At 38.4% G+C, this 21,975-nt stretch overlaps 1 protein-coding gene across 2 annotated transcripts; it reads left to right on the forward strand.

Annotated features, from left to right (window-relative positions):
- Window positions 1-5,500: 5,500 nt before the first annotated feature.
- Window positions 5,501-10,971, forward strand: LOC139124447 (uncharacterized). Of its 2 annotated transcripts, none has more exons than XM_070690584.1 (5): window positions 5,501-5,810; window positions 7,169-7,412; window positions 8,052-8,302; window positions 8,834-9,163; window positions 9,669-10,971. In XM_070690584.1, exons 2-5 carry the CDS (start codon window positions 7,174-7,176, stop codon window positions 9,938-9,940), a joined length of 1,092 nt encoding a protein of 363 aa, XP_070546685.1. In that variant the 5' UTR covers window positions 5,501-5,810; window positions 7,169-7,173; the 3' UTR covers window positions 9,941-10,971. The 2 variants fall into 2 exon arrangements, with proteins under 2 accessions (XP_070546685.1, XP_070546686.1); XM_070690585.1 differs by having other exon boundaries at window positions 5,607-6,751.
- The last annotated feature ends 11,004 nt before the right edge of the window (window positions 10,972-21,975 follow it).

Here is a 21,975-nt window from a genome sequence, read left to right on the forward strand (position 1 = left end):
TTTTGACGTAGAATTGCATGAATTTCGTCGCGATTGGTGTTTCACTTACGCAGATTACTTTCATATACAGAGTAAAGCGGTCCGTCACCTAGGAGATACCTTTATTCATAAATCCCATCAAGCTGAAATTGGATACATCGAATGGTATATCCACCAACCAGACGTACGGATTCGGTCACATCACAGAGCAACATGGACAGAGTCGCAACGGGTATTGTTTAAGGCGTGAAGCGGTTACGTAACCCATCCATGTTCGATTTGCCTCAGGTTGCTCTCGCCTCTCTTTTCGGAAGAATGCCGACCATGCATCCTTTGTAATTTTCGGATTTTTCGCCAATTGTTAAGCGAAAGTATGTTCGGCAAAGTTTGCGTTGTTGTTGTCGTGTGGTGCTGAGCGGAATTGACGTGCTGGCGAAAACGGGAGTGTTTTGAGCTTCAGGAAAGTGAGTTTTACCGTTTTAAAAATTCCTCCCATATTTTTATGAATATATAATGAGTGTGTTTGAACTAAATTTGAAAGTATTGTATCGATACTGTCTGGTTTTACTCAATGGTTTACGGTCAGTCATGCCGTCTTTTACACGTGCGTCAAGGAAGGACATGTTTATGAAACTGCTGGCGTGTTATGTTTTGATTGGCGTGAAGCAGTTGTTTCTGGCCTTAGAGCTCACAAAGTAACTATGGTTGCTACGCGACTGGCAGTACGATGCCATCTCGTCGTATTTTTCGCATAATCTCGTGTAATTATCAACCACAAACAAAGCCTCCAAAAAGTTTAACACCTTTGAAACTCATTTTAATATGAAAAGACAATAGTCTTCCGAGACGTCCGTGGAACAAAAGGCATGCAAGCGTTGCGACTCTGTCTATGTTTCTCTGTGGTCACATGAACGTGTCAATCATTTTCTCGCGCTGAACCGATGCCAAGGCCAGTCGGTCATCGGCGGACGTAGTTTTCACCGTGCTGGCGACGGACAGCCATAGTATTCAGAGTTATTTAGAATATTTATAAACAGCTTTATGAAGTTAATGCAACGACACGATCGAAACAGTAATTCTTATTCTCAGAGATGCCATGGCTTTCAAAATATCACACGAGTTTACGACCTTGGCGAGCGCGAAATATTTTGTTTGATGACACACTCATTGCATGTTTGTGCCAACAACGCTGTGTCACCGGTATATGCCGGGCCGGTGTCAACTCGTCAATCCCGATCTCGATCGTCAATGTTTCGTCCTACGAACTTTGATGTTTGCAGTGACACATATCTCGCCCGTGGATACATCCTAATTTAGTTACTTGACGGAAACTCTGTTTTGAGTGTTGTCCGAGTAAACTTTCGAAGTACATCGGATTCCACAGCGCTGCACACAGCTCGACAGCTTATGTCGTCGATACAGCCATACGCGGCCCTGCAAGTTTGATACCGAGCCAGAATTTACGGATTTTTTGTGCGATGAAGGAAATTTATCTATGTTAGTCAAATGACTTTATGCTTGTGCATCCTATGTCGCTTTCCCGAAGATTATACAGTACTCATTTATTTAGTTGAACTTACGTTGAGGTGTAGGTTTCGGTTCTATCGCCAACCATGATCGCCAGGTACGACGTCCACATTGAGCCTACACGACTCGACTGGAGCCACAACGTTACTGAGCCATTAAAATAAAACGATCGACGGCATCTCCATTCGATTCTTGGGAAAAGCTAAAGTTTTAGCGACTCGAAATTTCGTTTGACAAATATGCCTATATATATATATATATGTGTGTGTGTGTGTGTGTGTGTGTGTGTGGTGTGTGTGTGTGTGTGTGTGTGACGTGTATGTGTCTTTACATATTCATACCCAACACAGTTGCTTGTGTCAAAGATACCATGCAGATCCACGCGTAGAAACATCCAGCCATCAGACCAGCGACAATAGCCATCGGTAGTCTTCGATGTCGGACTAGAAGGTGGAGCAAGAGAACGGAGGAAAAGGACGAATACATAAGCTTTCTGCTTATCTACAGTTACAGGGACATTGTAAACAAATTATGACCTTACACATTGATGTGTTTACTTATATAACTATGATGGCAAAGAAGAATTTGTTTCGTTGTGTGGTATTTGAAAATTCGCAATAACTCCCACGATGAAATATAGTTTAAACAAAATCAAACTTTGAGACATCAATTGAGTAAACAAGTACATGCAAGTAATGTGCTCAACGTGCTCTTGTAGGTAGAGCGTCAATCTTGGAGACCTAGTGTATGCTACCAAGCGGATGATTTAAGAAATTCCTTTGTGTCTTAAAGAGCATGAATTATGTTGACAAACTTACTTTTTTCAAAATAAATACGTTTTGAAGTCAAATTATAAGGACCCTTGTACGGCACGATAGCTGTTCGGTTCTTCTTCTTTGGAAAATTCAAGCTATACGCCACGATGAAATTCGACTGCGCTCTTGTAGATTAAGTCGAACAACAAATTGTTGTGTTCTGATGAAAAGATAGCAGTGATCAATCTGATAGAATGACTGCTGGGAGGAAGGGAGGAGTTCCAGTCAGAGTGTCGACGATTGAAACATAGCCATCGGTCTTCGCAGCTAATATCTTATCAAGCTGACGAAGAGGAAAATTGTTTCAGGTTCCTTCATGCATACTCTGATCGCCTATAATTCAATAATGAGCTACTTTTTAAACAAGATAAGCTTATTATCAAATGTCTACCTCTTTGTCAAGACTCATAAACTCCAACATGGACTCTCCTTGAGAGTCATGGACTCTCCTGGAGAGTCACCCAGGCAATGGCGACTTAATGATGTATTCTGTTTTACCAATATATTACTGCACATGAGTGAGATACACGACGGGCAGATGTTTGTGAAGCGGCGCATTCATCGCCAGAAGCGAGGACACCCGTTCAGTGACTGTCCTACCTTTCAAGAGGGTGTAGTGAGCGATGATTTCACTCAGTATGCCCCTCAATGTTTCCAGAAATAATCAAAATATTATTTTTGTAAATGACTTGCAGCTTCAGCAGTATTCCGGGCAATGTTGAAACTCTTATTATATATGCTGTCTTCAAACAGATCAACTCATCTGTATCGACTGGTGTTTGAAAAATTACTACATGAATTCACAGTCCAAGTACTTTTATAAGGGCTTCCACAAAGAGACTCAGCAAAGTTCAGCAAACCTTACTAACATTCAAGAAAAAGAAGCTTTATATGAGATTGAAATATGATCATAGGTTTTCTAATATTTCTCTTTCTCGTGACACTTATTTCGCAGATTCATATGCACAAAACAGATTAAAGGGGTATATACTTCTGTCGAGGTAATTTCATTGCGCCGATGGCAATATTTTGAAATAAAAACAGTGTATATGAGAATACGTTGAAAATATTTGATGAATACAAGACCAAACGTAGATTAGAACATCAATAACAAAGAATGCACATCAGAAATTTACAGGCTGCGTGTTTAAGCTTAATGCTTGGAAGGTAAAGGGAAAGCAACTCCACACATCATTCATATATTGGTTGTTTGCGTTCAATGAATGGTAGTGTGTGTTTTTGTTTAACTGTCTTGTGTATGAAACGGATTAGCCAAGTCGAGACCACTGTAATCTATGTGTCACTGCAGTCACTAAGTACATCAGAAGTCAACCAGGACACTGCAGATGATGTTCAGAAAAAATCAAAATGTGCTACAAATGTTGAAATTTAGCACTACATGAGCTTTCGACCAAAGCTTGGTCATTATAATCCATTTACTGCACTCATTTTTCTTTCATATGAAACTACTTGAAATTTATCAAGTCAGTTTACGTTATCATCTGCAGATTAGTCGTCAAGGATTGTATGATCCAGATTGATTTTAATTACATCTATTGTGTTTTTTGTTAAAAATTATAATTGAAAAATATCTTCAAATCACCTGCACACTTCTAGTGCCGGTCCCAATAAATATCATCGACTTGAACTGACTATTGCACACATGACAGGCCAGAATGACAGGAAGTTGGCATTTTCCGAAATCTGACTGTACATTCTGTTATTTGTATTACTCATGGCGGTGATATACTACTAGGGAAAATCAATACGCATCATCCTATATGATTTACAACGACAAGTGCAAGCGATGTCATATCTTTAGTTGTAAAATAAAGGCAAAATGTTTGTACATTGAGGGATTCAGTCGAAAATGGCTGTGTCATGGGAACAGACTTAATTAACGGAAGGCATTTGATGTTTATTTTTCACTTAACAAAAATAAAAGGCAGTCTTTCGACTGAGGAACATTTGATGAAAAGGGACTGGTGGTTTGTATTAAGGTATTGTAAATAATCATATGAATATTTCAGGCGATTATTATTGCATCAAAATTGATTGTATTGCATTTTGAAATTTAATGCTGTATGGGTCAAATAACTAGTGTTTGCAGGATATGTTCTAGCATCTGCTTTGAGTCTGATCGTCGGTACTTCTCAAACTTAATATAATATTTCTTATTTTAGGCAATAAGCTAATCGCATCATTCTGAACAAGTCCCTATACAGCATTCATCGTCAGATGATCAGATTCTTAATGTCAGGGTCACTGCAAATCAAAAAGACTGAATTAGAACTTAACATGTTTTTAATCATTTACCTCTCTAAAGATACATATGTGCAAAATTTGTATCCGGATTTGCGTTGTTTAGTTAATAAAAATGCATTCAGATTTGCCACAGATTTGATCAATAAGAAAATTTAGAATATCTTTCATGTCAAATGCACACATGTCAAATGCTGACTTCAGCTGACAAAGGCTAATATAAAAAAAGTTTTGTTCTTCGGACAATATGTGAAAATATTCATTGTATTTTTTCTCTCAAAGTTATCAAGTTAAAAGACTATATCAATTCAGTGCAATATACACCTTCTAGCATAACCCGACTGTCCCCACTGCACACTCATCAGAAAAGAGCGAGATTACGTTCACATTTTGCTTTGTTTTTAACCAAACAGCTGCATGTTAACACTATCCATTCCTATCTGCATTCCAGTGTAATGTGATTTCACATTTACAAATGACGCGTTCACTGATTCCCTGTAGGGAAGGGAGAGTTGAGGTTGACTTGAAAACGTTGTGAGTACCTTGAAAGGGACCTGAAAAGACTGGGGGACTGAAAGAGAACTTGAAAAAACTTAAGGATACTTATTGCTCATCAATGTCGTATGACACTGGTCGATATTTCACCACAGAAGTAATGCCAATTAACTTAATAATCGTGTGACCTAGGCAGCTCAAATTTCACTAAGTTACTGTGGACGATGCCAATTAACTTGACCATTTACTTTGGAACCTCTTACAGGACGGTTTCAAATATGAAATGTGAAGTGCGCCACCAGTCCTGCGCTCGTTTGCGTGCATTATGAGACACCCTGTGCCCAACGTCGCTAAATTTTGCTGAATACATCATTAGTAGACAAATATATACAATATAATTGTTTTCACAAGTAGAAACATTGTACAAACTCTAGGTCGACTCGAGGCCAATACGTTTCTCCGGTTCCAGAATCTAGGTCGACAATGACGTCATGTTTTTAAAATGGGAATTCCCTCTTAACCTGATTAACGCTATTCGTTGGAAGCGCTCTCTACCCTTACGCCTCGCGTTGGCGACGTCTTTCTTCGATACGCGAGTGAGCGTTTACGTCCAAAACCATTTCATGCGGTCGCTGGCACGTACATTCAGCGTAGGGTTTTCTGTATGGAAGACAGACTTGTTCGCTGTGGACGAAATGGTATACTCTGAATTCTCGCGTGCACTTTAGAAAGGTTAGTATAGTCTACCGTTCATATATCAACTACTTCCGTATGTTAATTATTAACATGGTGTGCGCTCCTGCTGATACTTGATCCCATTACTGTCGTGTTTCTGTATGTATGTCTTCGTAGTATGCGTCACGAAATACAGAAGCACAGGAATATGACAGTCGATAGGTAACTGTTTGTTTCAGATGAATCGTTCTGGCAGCATAAACTGCAGACTCTTGTTCTTTATTGTCTGATGACAGTCTTACTGACCTTTGTATCCACTCCTTGTTGACAATGTCTCATGATATTCTGTGTTTGATCTCCATTGGATTTGCCATGGCAATACAATCTTTTCCATTTATTCATGAAAAGTGCGTCATAATCCTCATCAGCCAACGTACGGTGATTGATATTTATCGTCTGTTCAAACGGCAGTCAACAGTTTGCTCAGCAAATCAGTGTGGTAGTTTACACTCATGTTATCTCGTCTTTATGACCTTCATAATCAACTCTTTCAAATGCTGTAAAGGGGGCCGTGTATATCTCAATACAATATCTGTCACATGCCAGGTGGAAATTTGACCTCTGACTTTCAAATAATTACCGTCACACAGTATTTTGAACAGGGTTTGCCGTCATTGCTCGACTATTTCAGGCAGATGCTTTTTTAGCATTGACGGCTCCAACAAGACCATACGTAATGATTTTATCATGACATAACCTCGTATTATCATAAAATATCAATCTTTACAACGAGGTTAATGTTTTCTACGAATTTCAACTCGTCAATTATGTTGAAAAGAAATATTTTTAGGAATGGCGTTGAGTACACAGCACACGATAATTATCCCTGGATGTTTTAAACAGTGGTTGAAGGTAGCTGTATTTGAGTATCTTGACGGACAAACCCAGCATTGGATGAATCACCAATGATCTCAGCCCACGTATTTTCCAAATTCCAGGTAATGTTAATTCAAAGTATACAATGTGTGGAGTTCCCCACCTTCGATAATTCAGGCATCGAGCTATTTCAGATAACGATGACCCTTTCAACCTTACTATTGGTCCCTGATAAGCCAGAGTAAGGTTTTATACATGAACACTCTGCATATCTATCACTCTGTGGCAACGGAATGACCGCTATTTGTAGGAATTATGCACACTGAAACAGTGAGTTGTAGCAGATGTACCACAACACCAAAGTCCCTACCGTCCGTCAACTGGCGTCGCTGACTCAATACAGTTCATCTTCTCAGGGATTTGATTCAAATAGGAAGATCTATCTGCAAAGTTAATCACAGTTCCATGAGAGAAACAAAGGTTCGTGTCTGTCGATCATTGAGACAGTACTGATTTTATGCATTTGCTTTGATCAACAGGTAAAATGGCTCTAATAGGAGAATTCGCCGCAGATATCAAGGCCTTTTTAAAGAACTTCGACGATGATTACGTCAACGCTGCCTGGAATGTGCTGCGTGAGAGCATAGTGGAAGTTAGACGCCTCATCATATGGCTTACGAATATTCAAATTAAGAGCAGAGACGTGGATAGGGAAGCCCATAATGCAATTCGTGAAGTGAAACGTGTTTATCGCATTTTACTGGAGGAATGTAAAAACATTAAGTAAGTATTCATTACTTAAACCTCATAAATCGAACGTCTCATGCCCAATGTACGTGATGCGTATAAATCTGTTGATGACACAGCAGACGCTTGATCAGAATTTAAAGTGTCCCGGCATTAAAATCGACCAATTCCCGCTTTTTACATTCGAAATCTGTTTCATAGAAAGGTATTCATTAATCAAATGCACTGTTCGATGACATTGATAATGACGTGGAATGGTTGCAAATAAACCCATAAATATTTGAGCACTATGTAAATGGGGCATTTCACATAATCATTATAGCAAAAACGAGGGATTGCTTGTAAGTACCCTCGAGGTACTAGACCATTTGCCTTGGTAACGTCGGACAAATTGTTACCTGCCCGAGGGCACATAATACCCATTTGGGCTATAATATATAAACTTCCTTTCTTATGATGCAGCAGACACTTTTCCTCGTTTTTGAGCCTGTGACCTCTGAAAGTCTCATGACAGGTTCTTTTTTTCTCTTTATTCATCACTTCTTGCTTGATATCGGTTCGTTTTTTACTTATTTAGCTTCCACGAAAAACGACAAAAATGCAAAAGATGTGTTTGATTCGATTCTCTTTTAATGTCCCTCCTTTTAAAAAAAAACTATTGTTTTTCTAATACAGGCATTTCAGCAAGCAATGTGAATACATGCTGCAATGTCTACAGGCAGAAATTATCTCAAGACACTCAGGCATCGACACTTTCCTGTTTCAACACCGGTTGGAACGCTACAAGGTGCTCTTCGAAAGCGAAGATATCGAATATATATCTGAGATAGTAGAAATGGAACTTACCCAGGATTTGGTGAAGCACTTCAAAGACAACATGCAATTCCGGGATTTCAAAGTGCTCATGAAACAAATCGAAAAAGCAGGTATGATTGCGATGTAATATTTGCAGGTCAAATTAAGCTTTCAAAATATTAAGCGTATTTTATTTTCCTTTGATGTAACATACGCGATGCAAACCAGAGTTCTTAATTCTTACGTGAATATTACTATTAATTGGTATACAATCATTGGAGTTTATTTGATCATGTTTTTTCATCGGTTGGAGCAATGTTGTGAGAAACCTACTGATAAAAGCTCCCTCCCTCCCTCCCTCAATTCAATTACTTACGCAAGAATTAAGTATTCTATTTTCTTAATTGTGCTTTATATATGGAGGTAGACACCATGAACACAGTTCAACATGCTTTGAATGGAATTTAAAGCACAGTCAAGTGAACAATTAGGACAATGACATTTTGCCTTCTTTTAAGATGAAGTTTGCTTTTACCCTGTTTTAAACTGTCAAATCAACTAGTAGTGAGTACATACTTAGTAAACATAGAACGAATTACATGTTTACTGTTACATATATGCTTTAACATTTTAATCAGAACTATTCAATTTTCTGCAAACAGCAACCGATAAACAGTATATCGAAAACTGCATGGAAGAGGATTTGACTAGACTTGGCAACCAGTGTAAAAGTTCCTCACAGAAAGTGACGTCACTGCTGACGAAGTCGTTGAGTGAGACAGAGAAAGTAACATTGAGCATCATTGGCTACCTGGAATCAGAGAAGTCCATGAACGAGGCTGCTGGCGTCGGGTTTAAAGTGCTTAGCGCCCTAGGGCTGTTGGCCATGGTTGGGGGTATGTTGGCCTTCTCTCTACCCGGATTCATTGTCGCTGGAGTCGGCGCAGCAGCCACTGGTGGTGGCGTAGCCGGAACGGTGGTCACCCAAATCGGTCAGTATGTTATATTTCAGATGTTAACTGCAACAAATTAGGTATAAAACGCTCAGAAAAGCATCTCGGTAACATGATTCACTGATCAAGAATACCATGGATGAAACATGGATGATTGTAATGTGTATTTTGCTGACACTATATGTGGAATAGTTTTATGATGACGATGAATAATTTAAATGCTCTCGGCACGGAAATATTTAGCCAACGTTTAAGAGAAAGTAATTGAACTCAAATCAAACACACAAAGCAACAATAGGATACCTCCTTTGGGCGTTGCTGTCCCTATATTGATCTACTTAAATGATATCGTGGCCCTACATGAAGACGACTTTATACCTAAGTTTGTTACAGTATTAATATATGTATATGTCAACATATCGGTGCACTTCAATTGACATAATTGAATTATGCAAATTTGTGATATCAGAGTAACTTCCCGCCATCACAGTCGAATATCAAATTATTTAATAACGTTCTTTTTTATTATTTGTTTGTTTTCTAGAGAGCGCTAAGATTACAAGACAGATCAAAGACATCAAATCGATGATGTTCACCTGGGAGGGCGTCATTAAGCATGGAATCACATCCTGGAAACATCTCATTATCAAGTTTAATGAACTGGCGACCCTACTCAGAGAGGGCGTTGTCAAACTTGAAGACGAGGAACTTTACGATATTACGTCACACTTTCAAGCTGCCGAGAAGTCCCTTCGAAATTTCAGCAAACAGATCAATGACTTTGCAGAGGAGGTTCAACTTGTCGTCAGTACTTAGATTCTCTCAACCTTACATCAGAAAGACATATGTTCATATTTCAGAAGCACAATTTACAAAACGTATGCGCCTGTTCAGCGTATTTCGACGGCATCAGGTTCAATGTCCCAGAACATTTCCTTGACATTTCTACCCAGAGTTCATGTCAAAACTGAACAGAAAACTGAAATTAGTGTTACACCTTCTATGCACCATTTACGTGACTATCCAGACAGACATTGTCTTTCCTGCATGAGACTTTACGAGACTTTGCGTGATTAAAGCATTTGAAGAACACTGTCTTATGACACAAGAGAAACAGACAAAGAGTACAAGTACAGAGAAACACCAAATCACTCATTGTTATCAAACTACACAGTTTGCATCCTGCTAAACAAAGTTTTGCTTTTTGACTAGGCTTGCAATAGATAATATATTTAAAATAAAGGTCTCGCCTGAGCTAGCGATTTACGGAAATTTATCGGACTTTTTAAGACAAATTTTGCCATTTGTGTAAATCTTTTTTGCATTGATTAATAGTTTAAATAAAGAAGGAGGTTGTCATTCAATTGTCATGGATAGCAGCTCTGCAAAAAAACATTCTCCTACTATCTTGACTACATATTATACTCAGTTCTCCCAATAGGCGAGCTTTTGTCATTTCTGTAGTAATGTCAGCAATGCACGTTTTAATCGTGCTAATGACCCGGCCTGCCAGTGTTAAAAGCTGAAGAGAACTAGCCATTGTTTGTTCATCCAATCACAGCTTATTGCAACACATGCAATGAGAGATTGTGTCATGTACAGATTTTTGAATAACCCTATGTATGAAGTGGTGAAGTAAAACTAAAGGAAATGTATAGTGCCTAACGGAACGACGTAATGACTAATTGACTTCTACGGCAATAATTAAGTGTTGAAAATTATACGGCAGTTCATGTTCTTATGCCAAACTTTGATTTGTCGTACCAGGACAAGTTTTTTTTACGATGTGCTGTTCCGTTTCATCAGATTGTCAAGTTATCATTAAATTTGGAGGATAAATTTGAATCACAGGAAAATGATGTTCACACAAATTTGTTTACTGACAATGAAATCACTGTTTACGTCATATAAAAATACTAAAGATCACGAGAAATGGACGAGAGAGAGAGAGAGAGAGAGAGAGAGAGAGAGAGAGATATGTGGAGAGAGATAGAGAGAGCGAGAGAGAGAGAGAGAGAGAGAGAGAGAGAGAGAGCGAACGAGATGATGATGATGATGATGATGATGATGATGATGATGATGATTAATGATGATGATGTTGATGACGATGATCATAATCACGATCATGATAATTTTTCTCTTTCAGTGTACAATACTTGACTTAGATAATGCAAATGGTGTAAGTGACCGTTAGGCTGCTAGTTTGTTTTGTTTCCTAAACTCAGAACTAGTCTCAATCCTGTCATCTTGCACTGGGGCTGTGATAAAATGGCGCTGATCACAACTAGAGCATTATGGGTATTGGCTGTGTCTGGTCGACAAGCAAACAAGGCACTCAAACTTGCAATTGTTCTAGGAAATACCCCACCAGCGTTATTTACATTAAGTACAATAGCGTAAATGAGATATATACATCATTTTCAAAAATAGATGGGTTTTTACCGACGATGATTAAGTACCTAGATGACCTTTGACTTTGCCCCTGGAGCCTAACTGATTTAAATGGTTTGTGTCTGAATTACTCAATGCCAAAGTGCGCATACTCATGGCGTGACTCAATCGAATACTTTTTAAGGTGGGGGAGTAATTCTTTGAAACGTGTTTGCCTGAAGCTCCAAACTTTCTCTCTCCATGCGCTTGAGGTTGAATTCAACTCGATTTTTCAAATGATTGCAAAATTGGATAGGGCACTTGTAAGGGCGATTTTTTTCACGACTTTTCAAGCATTCTTTTATCAATAACTGCAAGTCTGGTAGCTTTCCAACATAGTTTGTTGGATTTTATAGGAATTCTGCACTAAGACAAGTATTACGAGTGATGCTAGAATGTTCCTGTGTTAGTGTCCACTTTTCTCATACATCTTCCCATCTTTTGTCAAAAACGTCAATTACAGAGTGACTATAAATTTGAGTATTTGTAATATTATCATGCAGAGATATAACAATATCAGGCCAGTTTTCTTACTTTTAGTAGAAATCACGTACTCTGAAACCAACTCTCCGAATTCAGTACAACTAACAGTGTCATATACGTCGATATCTCTGTAAAATCATGCACTCTCTCCATTGATATCAGTCGCGATCGTTGCAAACAGTCTCGTCGTTTTCCCGTTGGTTTAATTCCCCCTGTCTTATGTCTGTCTCGGTGCTGGTGAATAGTATTAGGATATGGCGGTAAAAGAGCTGGTCACGCCACCGATAAAACCCTACGATAGTACAGACACTTGTACAAATTTGATGCTGAGATACAGGGCTATTAAGCTCTTGACTTGTAGATGTCATTCACTTGCCGATATCTGACACCTGATTTATTTGTTTGTACGTCTGACGGGGTTTCAATGAGCTATAGATCATGTTTAAAAATAGACAGGTTTTGCCGACCGACACTAGGACAGGTACACTATATCGAAATGACCTTTGACATCAAAGTTTCCACTAAATGTAACCTTGGTTTAAAAATCGTGGGTCTGCAATATATTTCCAAACCAGAAATTATCACATTCATTGATACATCATCACATGATAAACAGGACGATCTGTTGAATGAGATACAAATTTCACCATTAACTGATTTCACGCATAGTGTGATGACATCAACTCATCTGCCATGGATTCACATCGATGACAGTTTATATCTGACTCAATAACTATGTCAGTTGTTACTGAGAGAGGGGACAATTTTTTAAGTGCATAAGGCAATTTCGAATAGTTATTTTCTGTTCAAAACTATAAAGTCGAGGTCAAACTACAGTATATGTTAAGTCAGTACTTCAGCATTAGAAATATGTTTGTCATGATTATATAGAATAACCTTAATTTACCAGAGGTCTGCACCCTAATACCATCCAATGCTATCCGTAGTGTTTATTTGCTGCACTGAGACGACAAAAGGTATTAGTCATGGACAATCCCCTGTTGAATAATCATCTGTGATTACAGCGTAAAATATTTCGTGTCTGGTTAGTAGGAGTTGGCGGCAGTGTATTTCTAGGTTTTGATTTGTTTCTTTTCATATGAGCCGGGAATTTCCTGTACTGTGTGTTTGCGGGATGTCAGCGAAAATGCGAGTGTTAATCGCCGAACCAAACGAATGATCAGCAAGTTTACAGTTGAAGCGTAATGTGGTTTTTACAAACATTAATAACTTCAACTCTTGCACAAAGTAGGTATGTTTAAAATGAAAATACAAAAGTCATGTACGAATCTGTCTGATTATACGTCGGAAGGACATGTTCACGTCCGACATAGTACAAATTTTGTTGGCGCTCAAAGAGTACCGAGGGATGTTTTAGCGAAGTTAAACGTCAAGCCATTTTCAGTAAAACTTCAAAAATAGTCGGGATTTTACCGACCTATACTTTAAAGTACTTCGGTGAACTTTGACATTGCCCCTGGAGCCAGAGCAGGTGTCTTCGGTGAATTTCCCCATTTCAAAGTGCACATACTCATGGCATGACTCAATCGAATACTGAGTATTCTGGAGGGGGTATTTCTCTGAAACCTCTTGACGTAAACCTCCAAACTTTTACTCTCAAGTTGCTTGAGCTTGATCTCAATCCGACTTTTTCAAACGTGGCGAAAGTGGACACGACATTTTTATGGGCCAATTTTACACAATTTTTCACAATATATTGCGTCCATAACTGCAAGTCCGGTGGCTTTCAAAAGTGACCAGTTGGGTTTTTTTTCATCAGGATTTCTGCACTCAGACGAGTACAAGTGATATCAAAATATTCCTGTGTAAGGTTTGACTCCACATTTCTAATATTTGCCCGAAAACAGCAATTACAGTGAAACTTTTAAATGTAAATTATATGTAGGCTCTTTTTGGAATACTCTCATGCAGTGATATCAAATGGTATCAACATTTGCATGTGTAGATAGCAGGCCAGTTTTCTTACTTTTAGTAGAAATCACGTACTCTGAAACCAACTCTCCGAATTCAGTACAACTAACAGTGTCATATACGTCGATATCTCTGTAAAATCATGCACTCTCTCCATTGATATCAGTCGCGATCGTTGCAAACACTTCTTACGCTGACCTGCTGTTTCACTCCCCCCCCCCCCCCCCCCGTCTAATTTTGGTCTCAGTGTTGGTGACTAGTATAAGGATATGACGGCAAAACCGCTGCTCACGCCATCGAAACAACACTACGATATTACAGACACTTGTACTTAGTAGAAATTTGACGCTGAGATACAGGGCTATAGAGCTCTTCACTTGCAGGTGTCATTCACTTGCCGATACCTGACAAAACAGCACCACTGAGATTTATTTGTTTAGACTACTGACAGGGGTTTCAGTGAGCTATAGATCATGTTTTATAGTAGACAGATTTTACCACCCGACACTGGGACAGGTACACTATATCTAACCTACATTCAAATTTCCACAAGATTTAATCGAGGTTTAAAAATCGATGGCCTGCAGGATGTGTCAAAAAATTATCATATTCATGAAAACAACTTCACATAGTAAACATAATTTCTGTTCAAGAAAACACGAATTTCGACAACCACTGAAATACTTCATGCACAGTGTGATTATAAGAAGTCATCTTTCAAGGCTTTATAACAATTTATATTAAAGATGACAGTTGAACCATGCTGGGTCGGTTTTATAGTAGGTAGGGTAGTTACCAGCTTCACGTCTTCTCTTAGACTTGTCCCAAATCTGTGGCATATATTGAATATCAAAACACAATAATGAGGAGGAATCAACTTCAGCAGACTGTCAGGCTTTGGGGGTAGGCTGGTGCTTAGATCGATGAGTGAATACCTGGGCCGGACAGTAACTACTCTGACGAGACCAGTCAAGTAACTAAGAGTCAGTCTAGTCCCCTCCAAATTATGAAGTCGACGTAAAATATGTTAAATCATTATAATCAGCTTGAGAGAGATGTTTCTGATAATTATGTAGAATTAACTGAATTTAGTCTAGAAGTCTGCACCCGGATATCACCCAATGCTATATCCAGTGTTTGTTTGCTGCACTGGGACAACAAAAGGTGTTAGTCATGGACAATCCCCTGTTGAATAATCATCTGTGATTACAGCGTAAAATATTTCGTGTCTGGTTAGTAGGAGTTGGCGGCAGTGTATTTCTAGGTTTTGATTTGTTTCTTTTCATATGAGCCGGGAATTTCCTGTACTGTGTGTTTGCGGGATGTCAGCGAAAATGCGAGTGTTAATCGCCGAATCAAACGAACGATCATAACGTTAACAGTTGCAGCATAAAGTAGGTTGGTTCAAACATTTATAACTTAAACTCTTGCACAAAATATGTGTGTTTAATATGAAATACAACAAATCATGTAGCAAGCTGTCTGATTAGACGTCGGTAGGACATGTTCATGTCCGATATAGTACAAATTTGATTGGTGTTCAAAGAGTACAAAGGGATGTTTAGCGAAGTACACGTAAAACATCTTCAGTAAAACTTGGCGTCCGACCTATTCCTAAGATCGCCATTATGACGCAAGAATTGCGTCACATCACCATATCATCCGCGTCCCCAAACATAGCAACGCGCCATCGACTGCCGCATATCTCTGTCTGCTGATTACAAGTAGAAGTCTGGTTGACAAATAAAAGATAGGTACAAAATTGTTTGTTTTTTGCAATTCTAGTCATTTCACGTCAACAACGTCGCTTGTAGATAAAGATTTTGCGTTATTTCTGTATTCCATGAGGTCGCCATTAATCATAATCGTCGATCCAATGGACAGAATTTGTTTCTCATGTTGTAAGAGCAGGTGTTCCATTAAAAGTGAAGATTATAGAGGAAGTATTCAGTGGCATGAGTCTCATAAGAATGTGTTCTTTTACAGGCCTTATTTCAGCTTTTTATTCAGACAATTTGAATGAAAACTCCGGTTTATTTCAAATTATACTAATTGTTTACAAGCAGTTAATTGCAGAGAATGGGGAAATGGTGCTTCATACAAATATGTCTACTGACAATGTAATCAATGTATATGTCAAAAAGAATACAAAAGATGACGATAAATGGTATTGTGAGAAGAGAGAGAGAGAGAGAGAGAGAGAGAGAGAGAGAGAGAGAGAGAGAGAGAGAGAGAGAGAGAGAGATTATTTCCTTTGTGGTTTAAAATCATCGACTAAGACAGGCCCTTAGTCACGACTGTGACCAAAACAATACAAATGGCGTGAGTGTCCGTGACACTACTAGTTTTTCTTGCAACTTGACTGAATTCTAGTCTCAATTCTCTCATTTTGCAATGGGCTATGATAGAATGGTGTCGATCGTCTTCTTGCAGAACTACAGAATAATGGGTATTGGCCGTGTTTGGTCGAAAAGTAAACAAGGCTGCAATAAAACCCAACTTGTCAATGTCATACGAAATACCCCACCAGCTTTATTTACAAAGTACAATAGTTTTAATGAGATATATATCATGTTCAAAATAGTCGGGATTTTACCGACCCATACTTCTACTTAAGGTACTTCGATGAACTTTGACATTGCCCCTGGAGCCAGAGCAGGTGTCTTCGGTAAATTTCCCGATGTCAAAGTGCACATACTCATGGCGTGACTCAATCGAATACTGAGTATTCTGGAGGGGGTATTCTCTGAAACTTCTTGACGTAAACCTTCAAACTTTCACTTTCAAGTTACCAGAGCTTGATTTCGATCCGACTTTTTCAAACGATGGCGAAACCCGACACGACATTTTAAGGGCCACTTTTTACAACTTTTCAAAATATATTGCGTCCATAACTGTAAGTCCGGTTGCTTTCATAAATGACCTCTGTTGTTTTTCATCATAATTTTTGCACTCAGACGAGTTCAAGTTATATAAAATTATTCCTATATAAGGTTTGACTCTACATTTCTCATCTTTGCCTGAAAACAGCAATTACAGTGAAATTATTAATTTGAGGAATTTAAAATCTGAATTCATTCCCCCCTGCAATATTTTTGGTCTCAGTGTTGGTGACTAGCATCAAGATATGACGGCAAAAACTGCTTGCCACGTCATCGAAACGACGCTACGATATTACAGACACTGGTACTTGGTAGAAATTTGACGCTGACATACAGGGCTATAGAGCTCTTCACTTGCAGGTGTCATTCTCTTGCCGATATCTGACAAAAAAGAGCACCAGATTTATTTGTTTAGACTACTGACAGGGGTTTCAGTGAGCTATAGATCATGTTTTATAATAGACAGGTTTTACCGACCGACACTGGGTCAGGTACACTGAATCTAACCGACAATCAAGTTTCCGCAACTTCAATCATGGTTTAAAAATCGTTGGCCTGGATGATATGTAAAAACAATTACCATATTCATGAACATAACTTCAAATGGTAAACAGCATATTCTGCTGAAGAAAACACGAATTTCGACAAACACTGAAATACTACAAGCGTTGCGTTCAACTCACGCACAGTGTGACTATAAGAAGTCATCTTCCAAGGCTTTATAACAATGTATGTTAAACATATCAGTTGAACTATGCAGGGTCAGTTTTATAGTAGGTAGCGTAGTTGACAGCTTCACGTCCCCTCCCACACTTGCCCAAAATCTGTGGGCATATATTGAAATATCAAACACAAAAACGTAAAGTAATCAACTTCAGCAGACTGTCAGGCTTTGGTGGTAGGCTGGTGCTTAGATCACAGAGTGACTCCTTGGCCGGACAGTAACTGCTCTGACGAGACACGCTAAGTGACTGGGAGTCAGTCTAGTCCCTTCCAAATTATGAAGTCGAGGTTAAAATTTGATAGATCAGCATATCAGCTTCAGAAAATATGATTCTGATCATAATATAGAATTCACTGAATTTAGTCTAGAAGTCTGCACCCGGATATCACCCAACGCTATATGCATCGTTTGTTTTGCTGCTCTGGGAAAACAAAAGGCGTTAGTCACGGACAATCCCCCTTGTTGCATAGCCATCTCTGGTTACAGTGCAAAAACGTTCGTGAATGGGTTAGTAGGAGTGGGCTGAAGTGTATTTTTAAGTTTTGATTCGGTGGGGTTTTTTTATGAGCGGGGAATTTCCTGTAGTGTGTGTTTGAGAGATGTCAGCAAAAATGCGAATGTTTAACGCCGAACCAAACGAACGATCAGCATGTAACAGCTGAAGCGTTATGAAGGTTGTTACAAATATTAATAACTTAACCTCTTGCACAAAATAGGTAATTATGAAAATACAAAAGTCATGTGCGAAGTTACCTGATTAGTCGTCGGTAGGACATGTTCACGTCCCACATAGGACAAATTTGGTTGGTGTTCAAAGAGTAGCGAGGGATGTTTTAGCGAAGTCACACGTAAAACCATCTCCAGTAAAACGTGGTGTCGGACCTATTCCTAAGATCGCCATCATGATGCGAGAAATTTGCGTCACATCACCGAATCATCCGCGTCCCAAAAACAGAGCATCGCGCCACTGACTGTCGCATATCTCTGACTGCTGATAGCAAGTAGAAGTCCGGTAGACAAATAAAAGATAGGCACAAAAATAGTATTCTTGCAATTCTAGTCATTTCATGTCCACAACGTCGCTTGCAGACACAGATAAGTTTTTGCGTTTTTTTATTTCACACAACGTCGTAATTTGTATTATAATCATAATCGTCGATCCAATGGACAAAATTTGTTTCTCATGATTGGGGAGCAAGTTTTCAATTAAATTGAATATTTAAGTTAAAATATTTAGTCGCATAAATCTTTTAAGAACGGTTTGTTTGACAGACCTGGTTTGAATTTTTGTAGAGACAGATTGAATGACAACGCTGGCTTATTTTGAATTGTGATTCTAATATTGTTGCAAGCATTTAATTTAATTTAAGAAAAATTAAAGCCCTGAAATATCATACATCCAGTTTCAGTGCGATGTTAAAAAATTGGAACAGGCAGTAAAATGTGCCAAAATGGACTGCCAACTTCCAATTCGCGAACTGTAATGATTAAATCACGATGTAGTGTGCTCTTTTTTCGATTCATAAACGACTAGTCATCATAAATTATCTTTTGTTCAGCGTGGCCTTGCGCTGCAGACGTTTACACGCAAACAGCTTTTGTCTGATATTGAAACCGGCAAATCGATCTGCTGTAACTTACAGTTCCGACTGACATGAGCAGTATTTCTTTTGTAAATCGAGACGACATCTTTTTAGTTTGTCAGCAAAAACAACTGATATGGTTAGCTGCCAAGAAGAGGCATTTTTGTAAATCGAGACGATATATTGTTTCACCACGGTCCCTCCACGCCGTGGTTTCACTCTGCAAATGAGTTACTGGGATGGTTGGCTACCATGGCAACGACAATGGCGGTTGTTGATTATTTGGTACGTTTAGACTTCCATCAGATAGTCGTTAGAATACTTCAATGGGACGGCTTGCTTTTCATTTTTAATATAAAGGAAATATCGAGGTCCATCATAAATACGTACGTGTTGACCTGACTAATTTAAATTTTGTAAATGGGCCAGGCTCGACTAGCGAACAGCTATATTTTCTGGCTCCACTTTACCACTGAAATGTAAATTTTGTATTTGCCTGTTATGACTTGTGAAGTGTACTACTACTACTTTTCACGGTAATAAACCAAGTTATATATATTATATATATATAATATATATATATATATATATATATATATATATATATATATATATAATATATATATATATATATTATATATATATATATATATATATACCAAATTGTCGTTTCGGAGCATTAGTACACAGATAGATTAGGGAAGGCTGGGCTGAATGGCATGTTGTTCGGTTACTATGTTGAAAACAACCAAACCATATACCCTACTGTTCAATCTAGGCTATTCTGATTGTCTGCTGAGCAAGAGCATGGTATTTCCCGGCCGTCAAAGAGGAAAAATTGCCTGCCCCTCGAACAGAATAACATTCCGGCCAACCTACAGAGAAATCGCCAACGACGTTTTTTTCGTGCGCGAAAATCATTGCCGATTGTGGTAGAGTTGACTTTTCAGATCCTCAGATTCAGATCCTCAGATCCTCAGATAGATCCTCAGATCTCAGACTTCAGATCATATAACTTCAGATGCAGATTCGAATTGACAAGCCTTTTACAATACCCGTATTAACAGTTTGATTGCAATATTTAAAATAATAATTTGAATATGACATGTACAAGGCAGTTATGAAAACAAAAAAGTCTACATAAACGTTTTCGCTCAATAAGTTTCAACGAACACGGGTCTACAATTACAGATTAGCTAACTTGCTTCTTCTGACCCCTGAATTCAGATTTAGCCCGGGGTCACTGGCCTCCATTTGGATTACTTATATTCCCTCGCCATAAATATTACGAACGATGGTAAAATACGGACTGTCGATAGCCAGCATTTACATGATCGTCGCGGTCTTGATCGTTCGATCGCGCGCGGGTGTGTTTATCTCTATGAGGGAACGTTCACGTGATGACATAACAAGTGGAATCATTGCGCACCCTGTCTTCGACAGATGACGTTCTGATTCTGAGATCGAAGTTTTTAAGTTCAAGATTCAAGATAGAAATAAAATAATTTCTAAAGCCTTTTCAAATCTAAATTATATTTTATTTATCAGTATATTACATCAAACTTTGAAAATTGTGAAATTTTAATTATGAATCTGCGTCTGAAGTTATAGGATCTGAGGTCTGAGATCTGAGGATCTGAATCTGAGGATCTGAGGATCTGAATCTGAGGATCTGAAAAGTCAACTCTACCTTCCGATTGTCTCTTTTACATAGTGGCTTTTACAGCTGTATTCAGACGACAAAGAATGCATGAGTCACGAAAAGCCCCGAAGTGCCTGGACAAACTGGCGTGATTGTACTTGTCTGTTATTTCAGTCGGGGATTTCCGAACTATTCACTTGCGTAGGAGTATAAGCGAAAATACTGAAACTAATGAAAGACTACCTCATGAAACAAAAGTTAGCAATATAAATAGACCTCAGCTTGTTTGAAACTTAATAGTAACAAAGATGTTTTATCCAGTTGAAAGAAATGTGATTTTTGATAGTGAGTAAACGGTGTCCCTATCTAGTCTCTGTTTCACTTTGAGTCATGTTTTTAACAAAGATATTGCTGTTTGATTTTCGTCTGATATGTTTTGAGCTTCACGTACATTAATTGCAACTTTCAAGATGTTTCAGCTTTATTCAATATCTAAATTACATTTTGTTGCTCTGGGCATTAATTAAAGGCTGTTGACTGACTGAGTATTGAAATAAAACATGTATATGAGACTTACATTGAAAATATTCAATGAATGCATGACCAAACGAAGATTCGAACAACAAGAATGAAAAATGCACATCAGAAATTTATAGGCTGTGTAATTCAGCTTAATACTTGGTTGGTAGAGGGAAAACAACGCCACATATCGTTCATACATTGGTTGTTTGCGTTGAAGATATTGTAGTGCGTATTTTTTGTTTCACTGTCTTCTGTATGGAACCGATTAGGCACATCGAGACACAGCTGTAATCTACGTGTCAGTGCAGTCACTAAATACTTCAGACGTCAATCAGGACACTGCAGATGATATTCAGAAAAAAAATATGCTAAAAAATGTTGAAATTTAGCACTATATGAGCTTTTTCGTGGAGCTTTGCAAAGCTTGGCCATTATAATCCAATTACTGCACTCATGTTGCTATCATATGAAACTACTTGACGTTTACAAGGCAGTTTGCATTATCATCTGTAGATTAGTAATCAAGGATATATGGTCCGGATTGATTTTAAATGAAATCTGCTGTTTTTTGTCAAAAGATAAATTATGATTGAAAAAGGGTCTTCTGATCACCTGCACATTTCAAGTGCCGGTCCCAAGAAATATCATCAACT

The sequence above is a fragment of the Ptychodera flava genome (genome assembly GCF_041260155.1).
Source record: "Ptychodera flava strain L36383 chromosome 23 unlocalized genomic scaffold, AS_Pfla_20210202 Scaffold_24__1_contigs__length_23054250_pilon, whole genome shotgun sequence".
NCBI lineage: Eukaryota > Metazoa > Hemichordata > Enteropneusta > Ptychoderidae > Ptychodera > Ptychodera flava.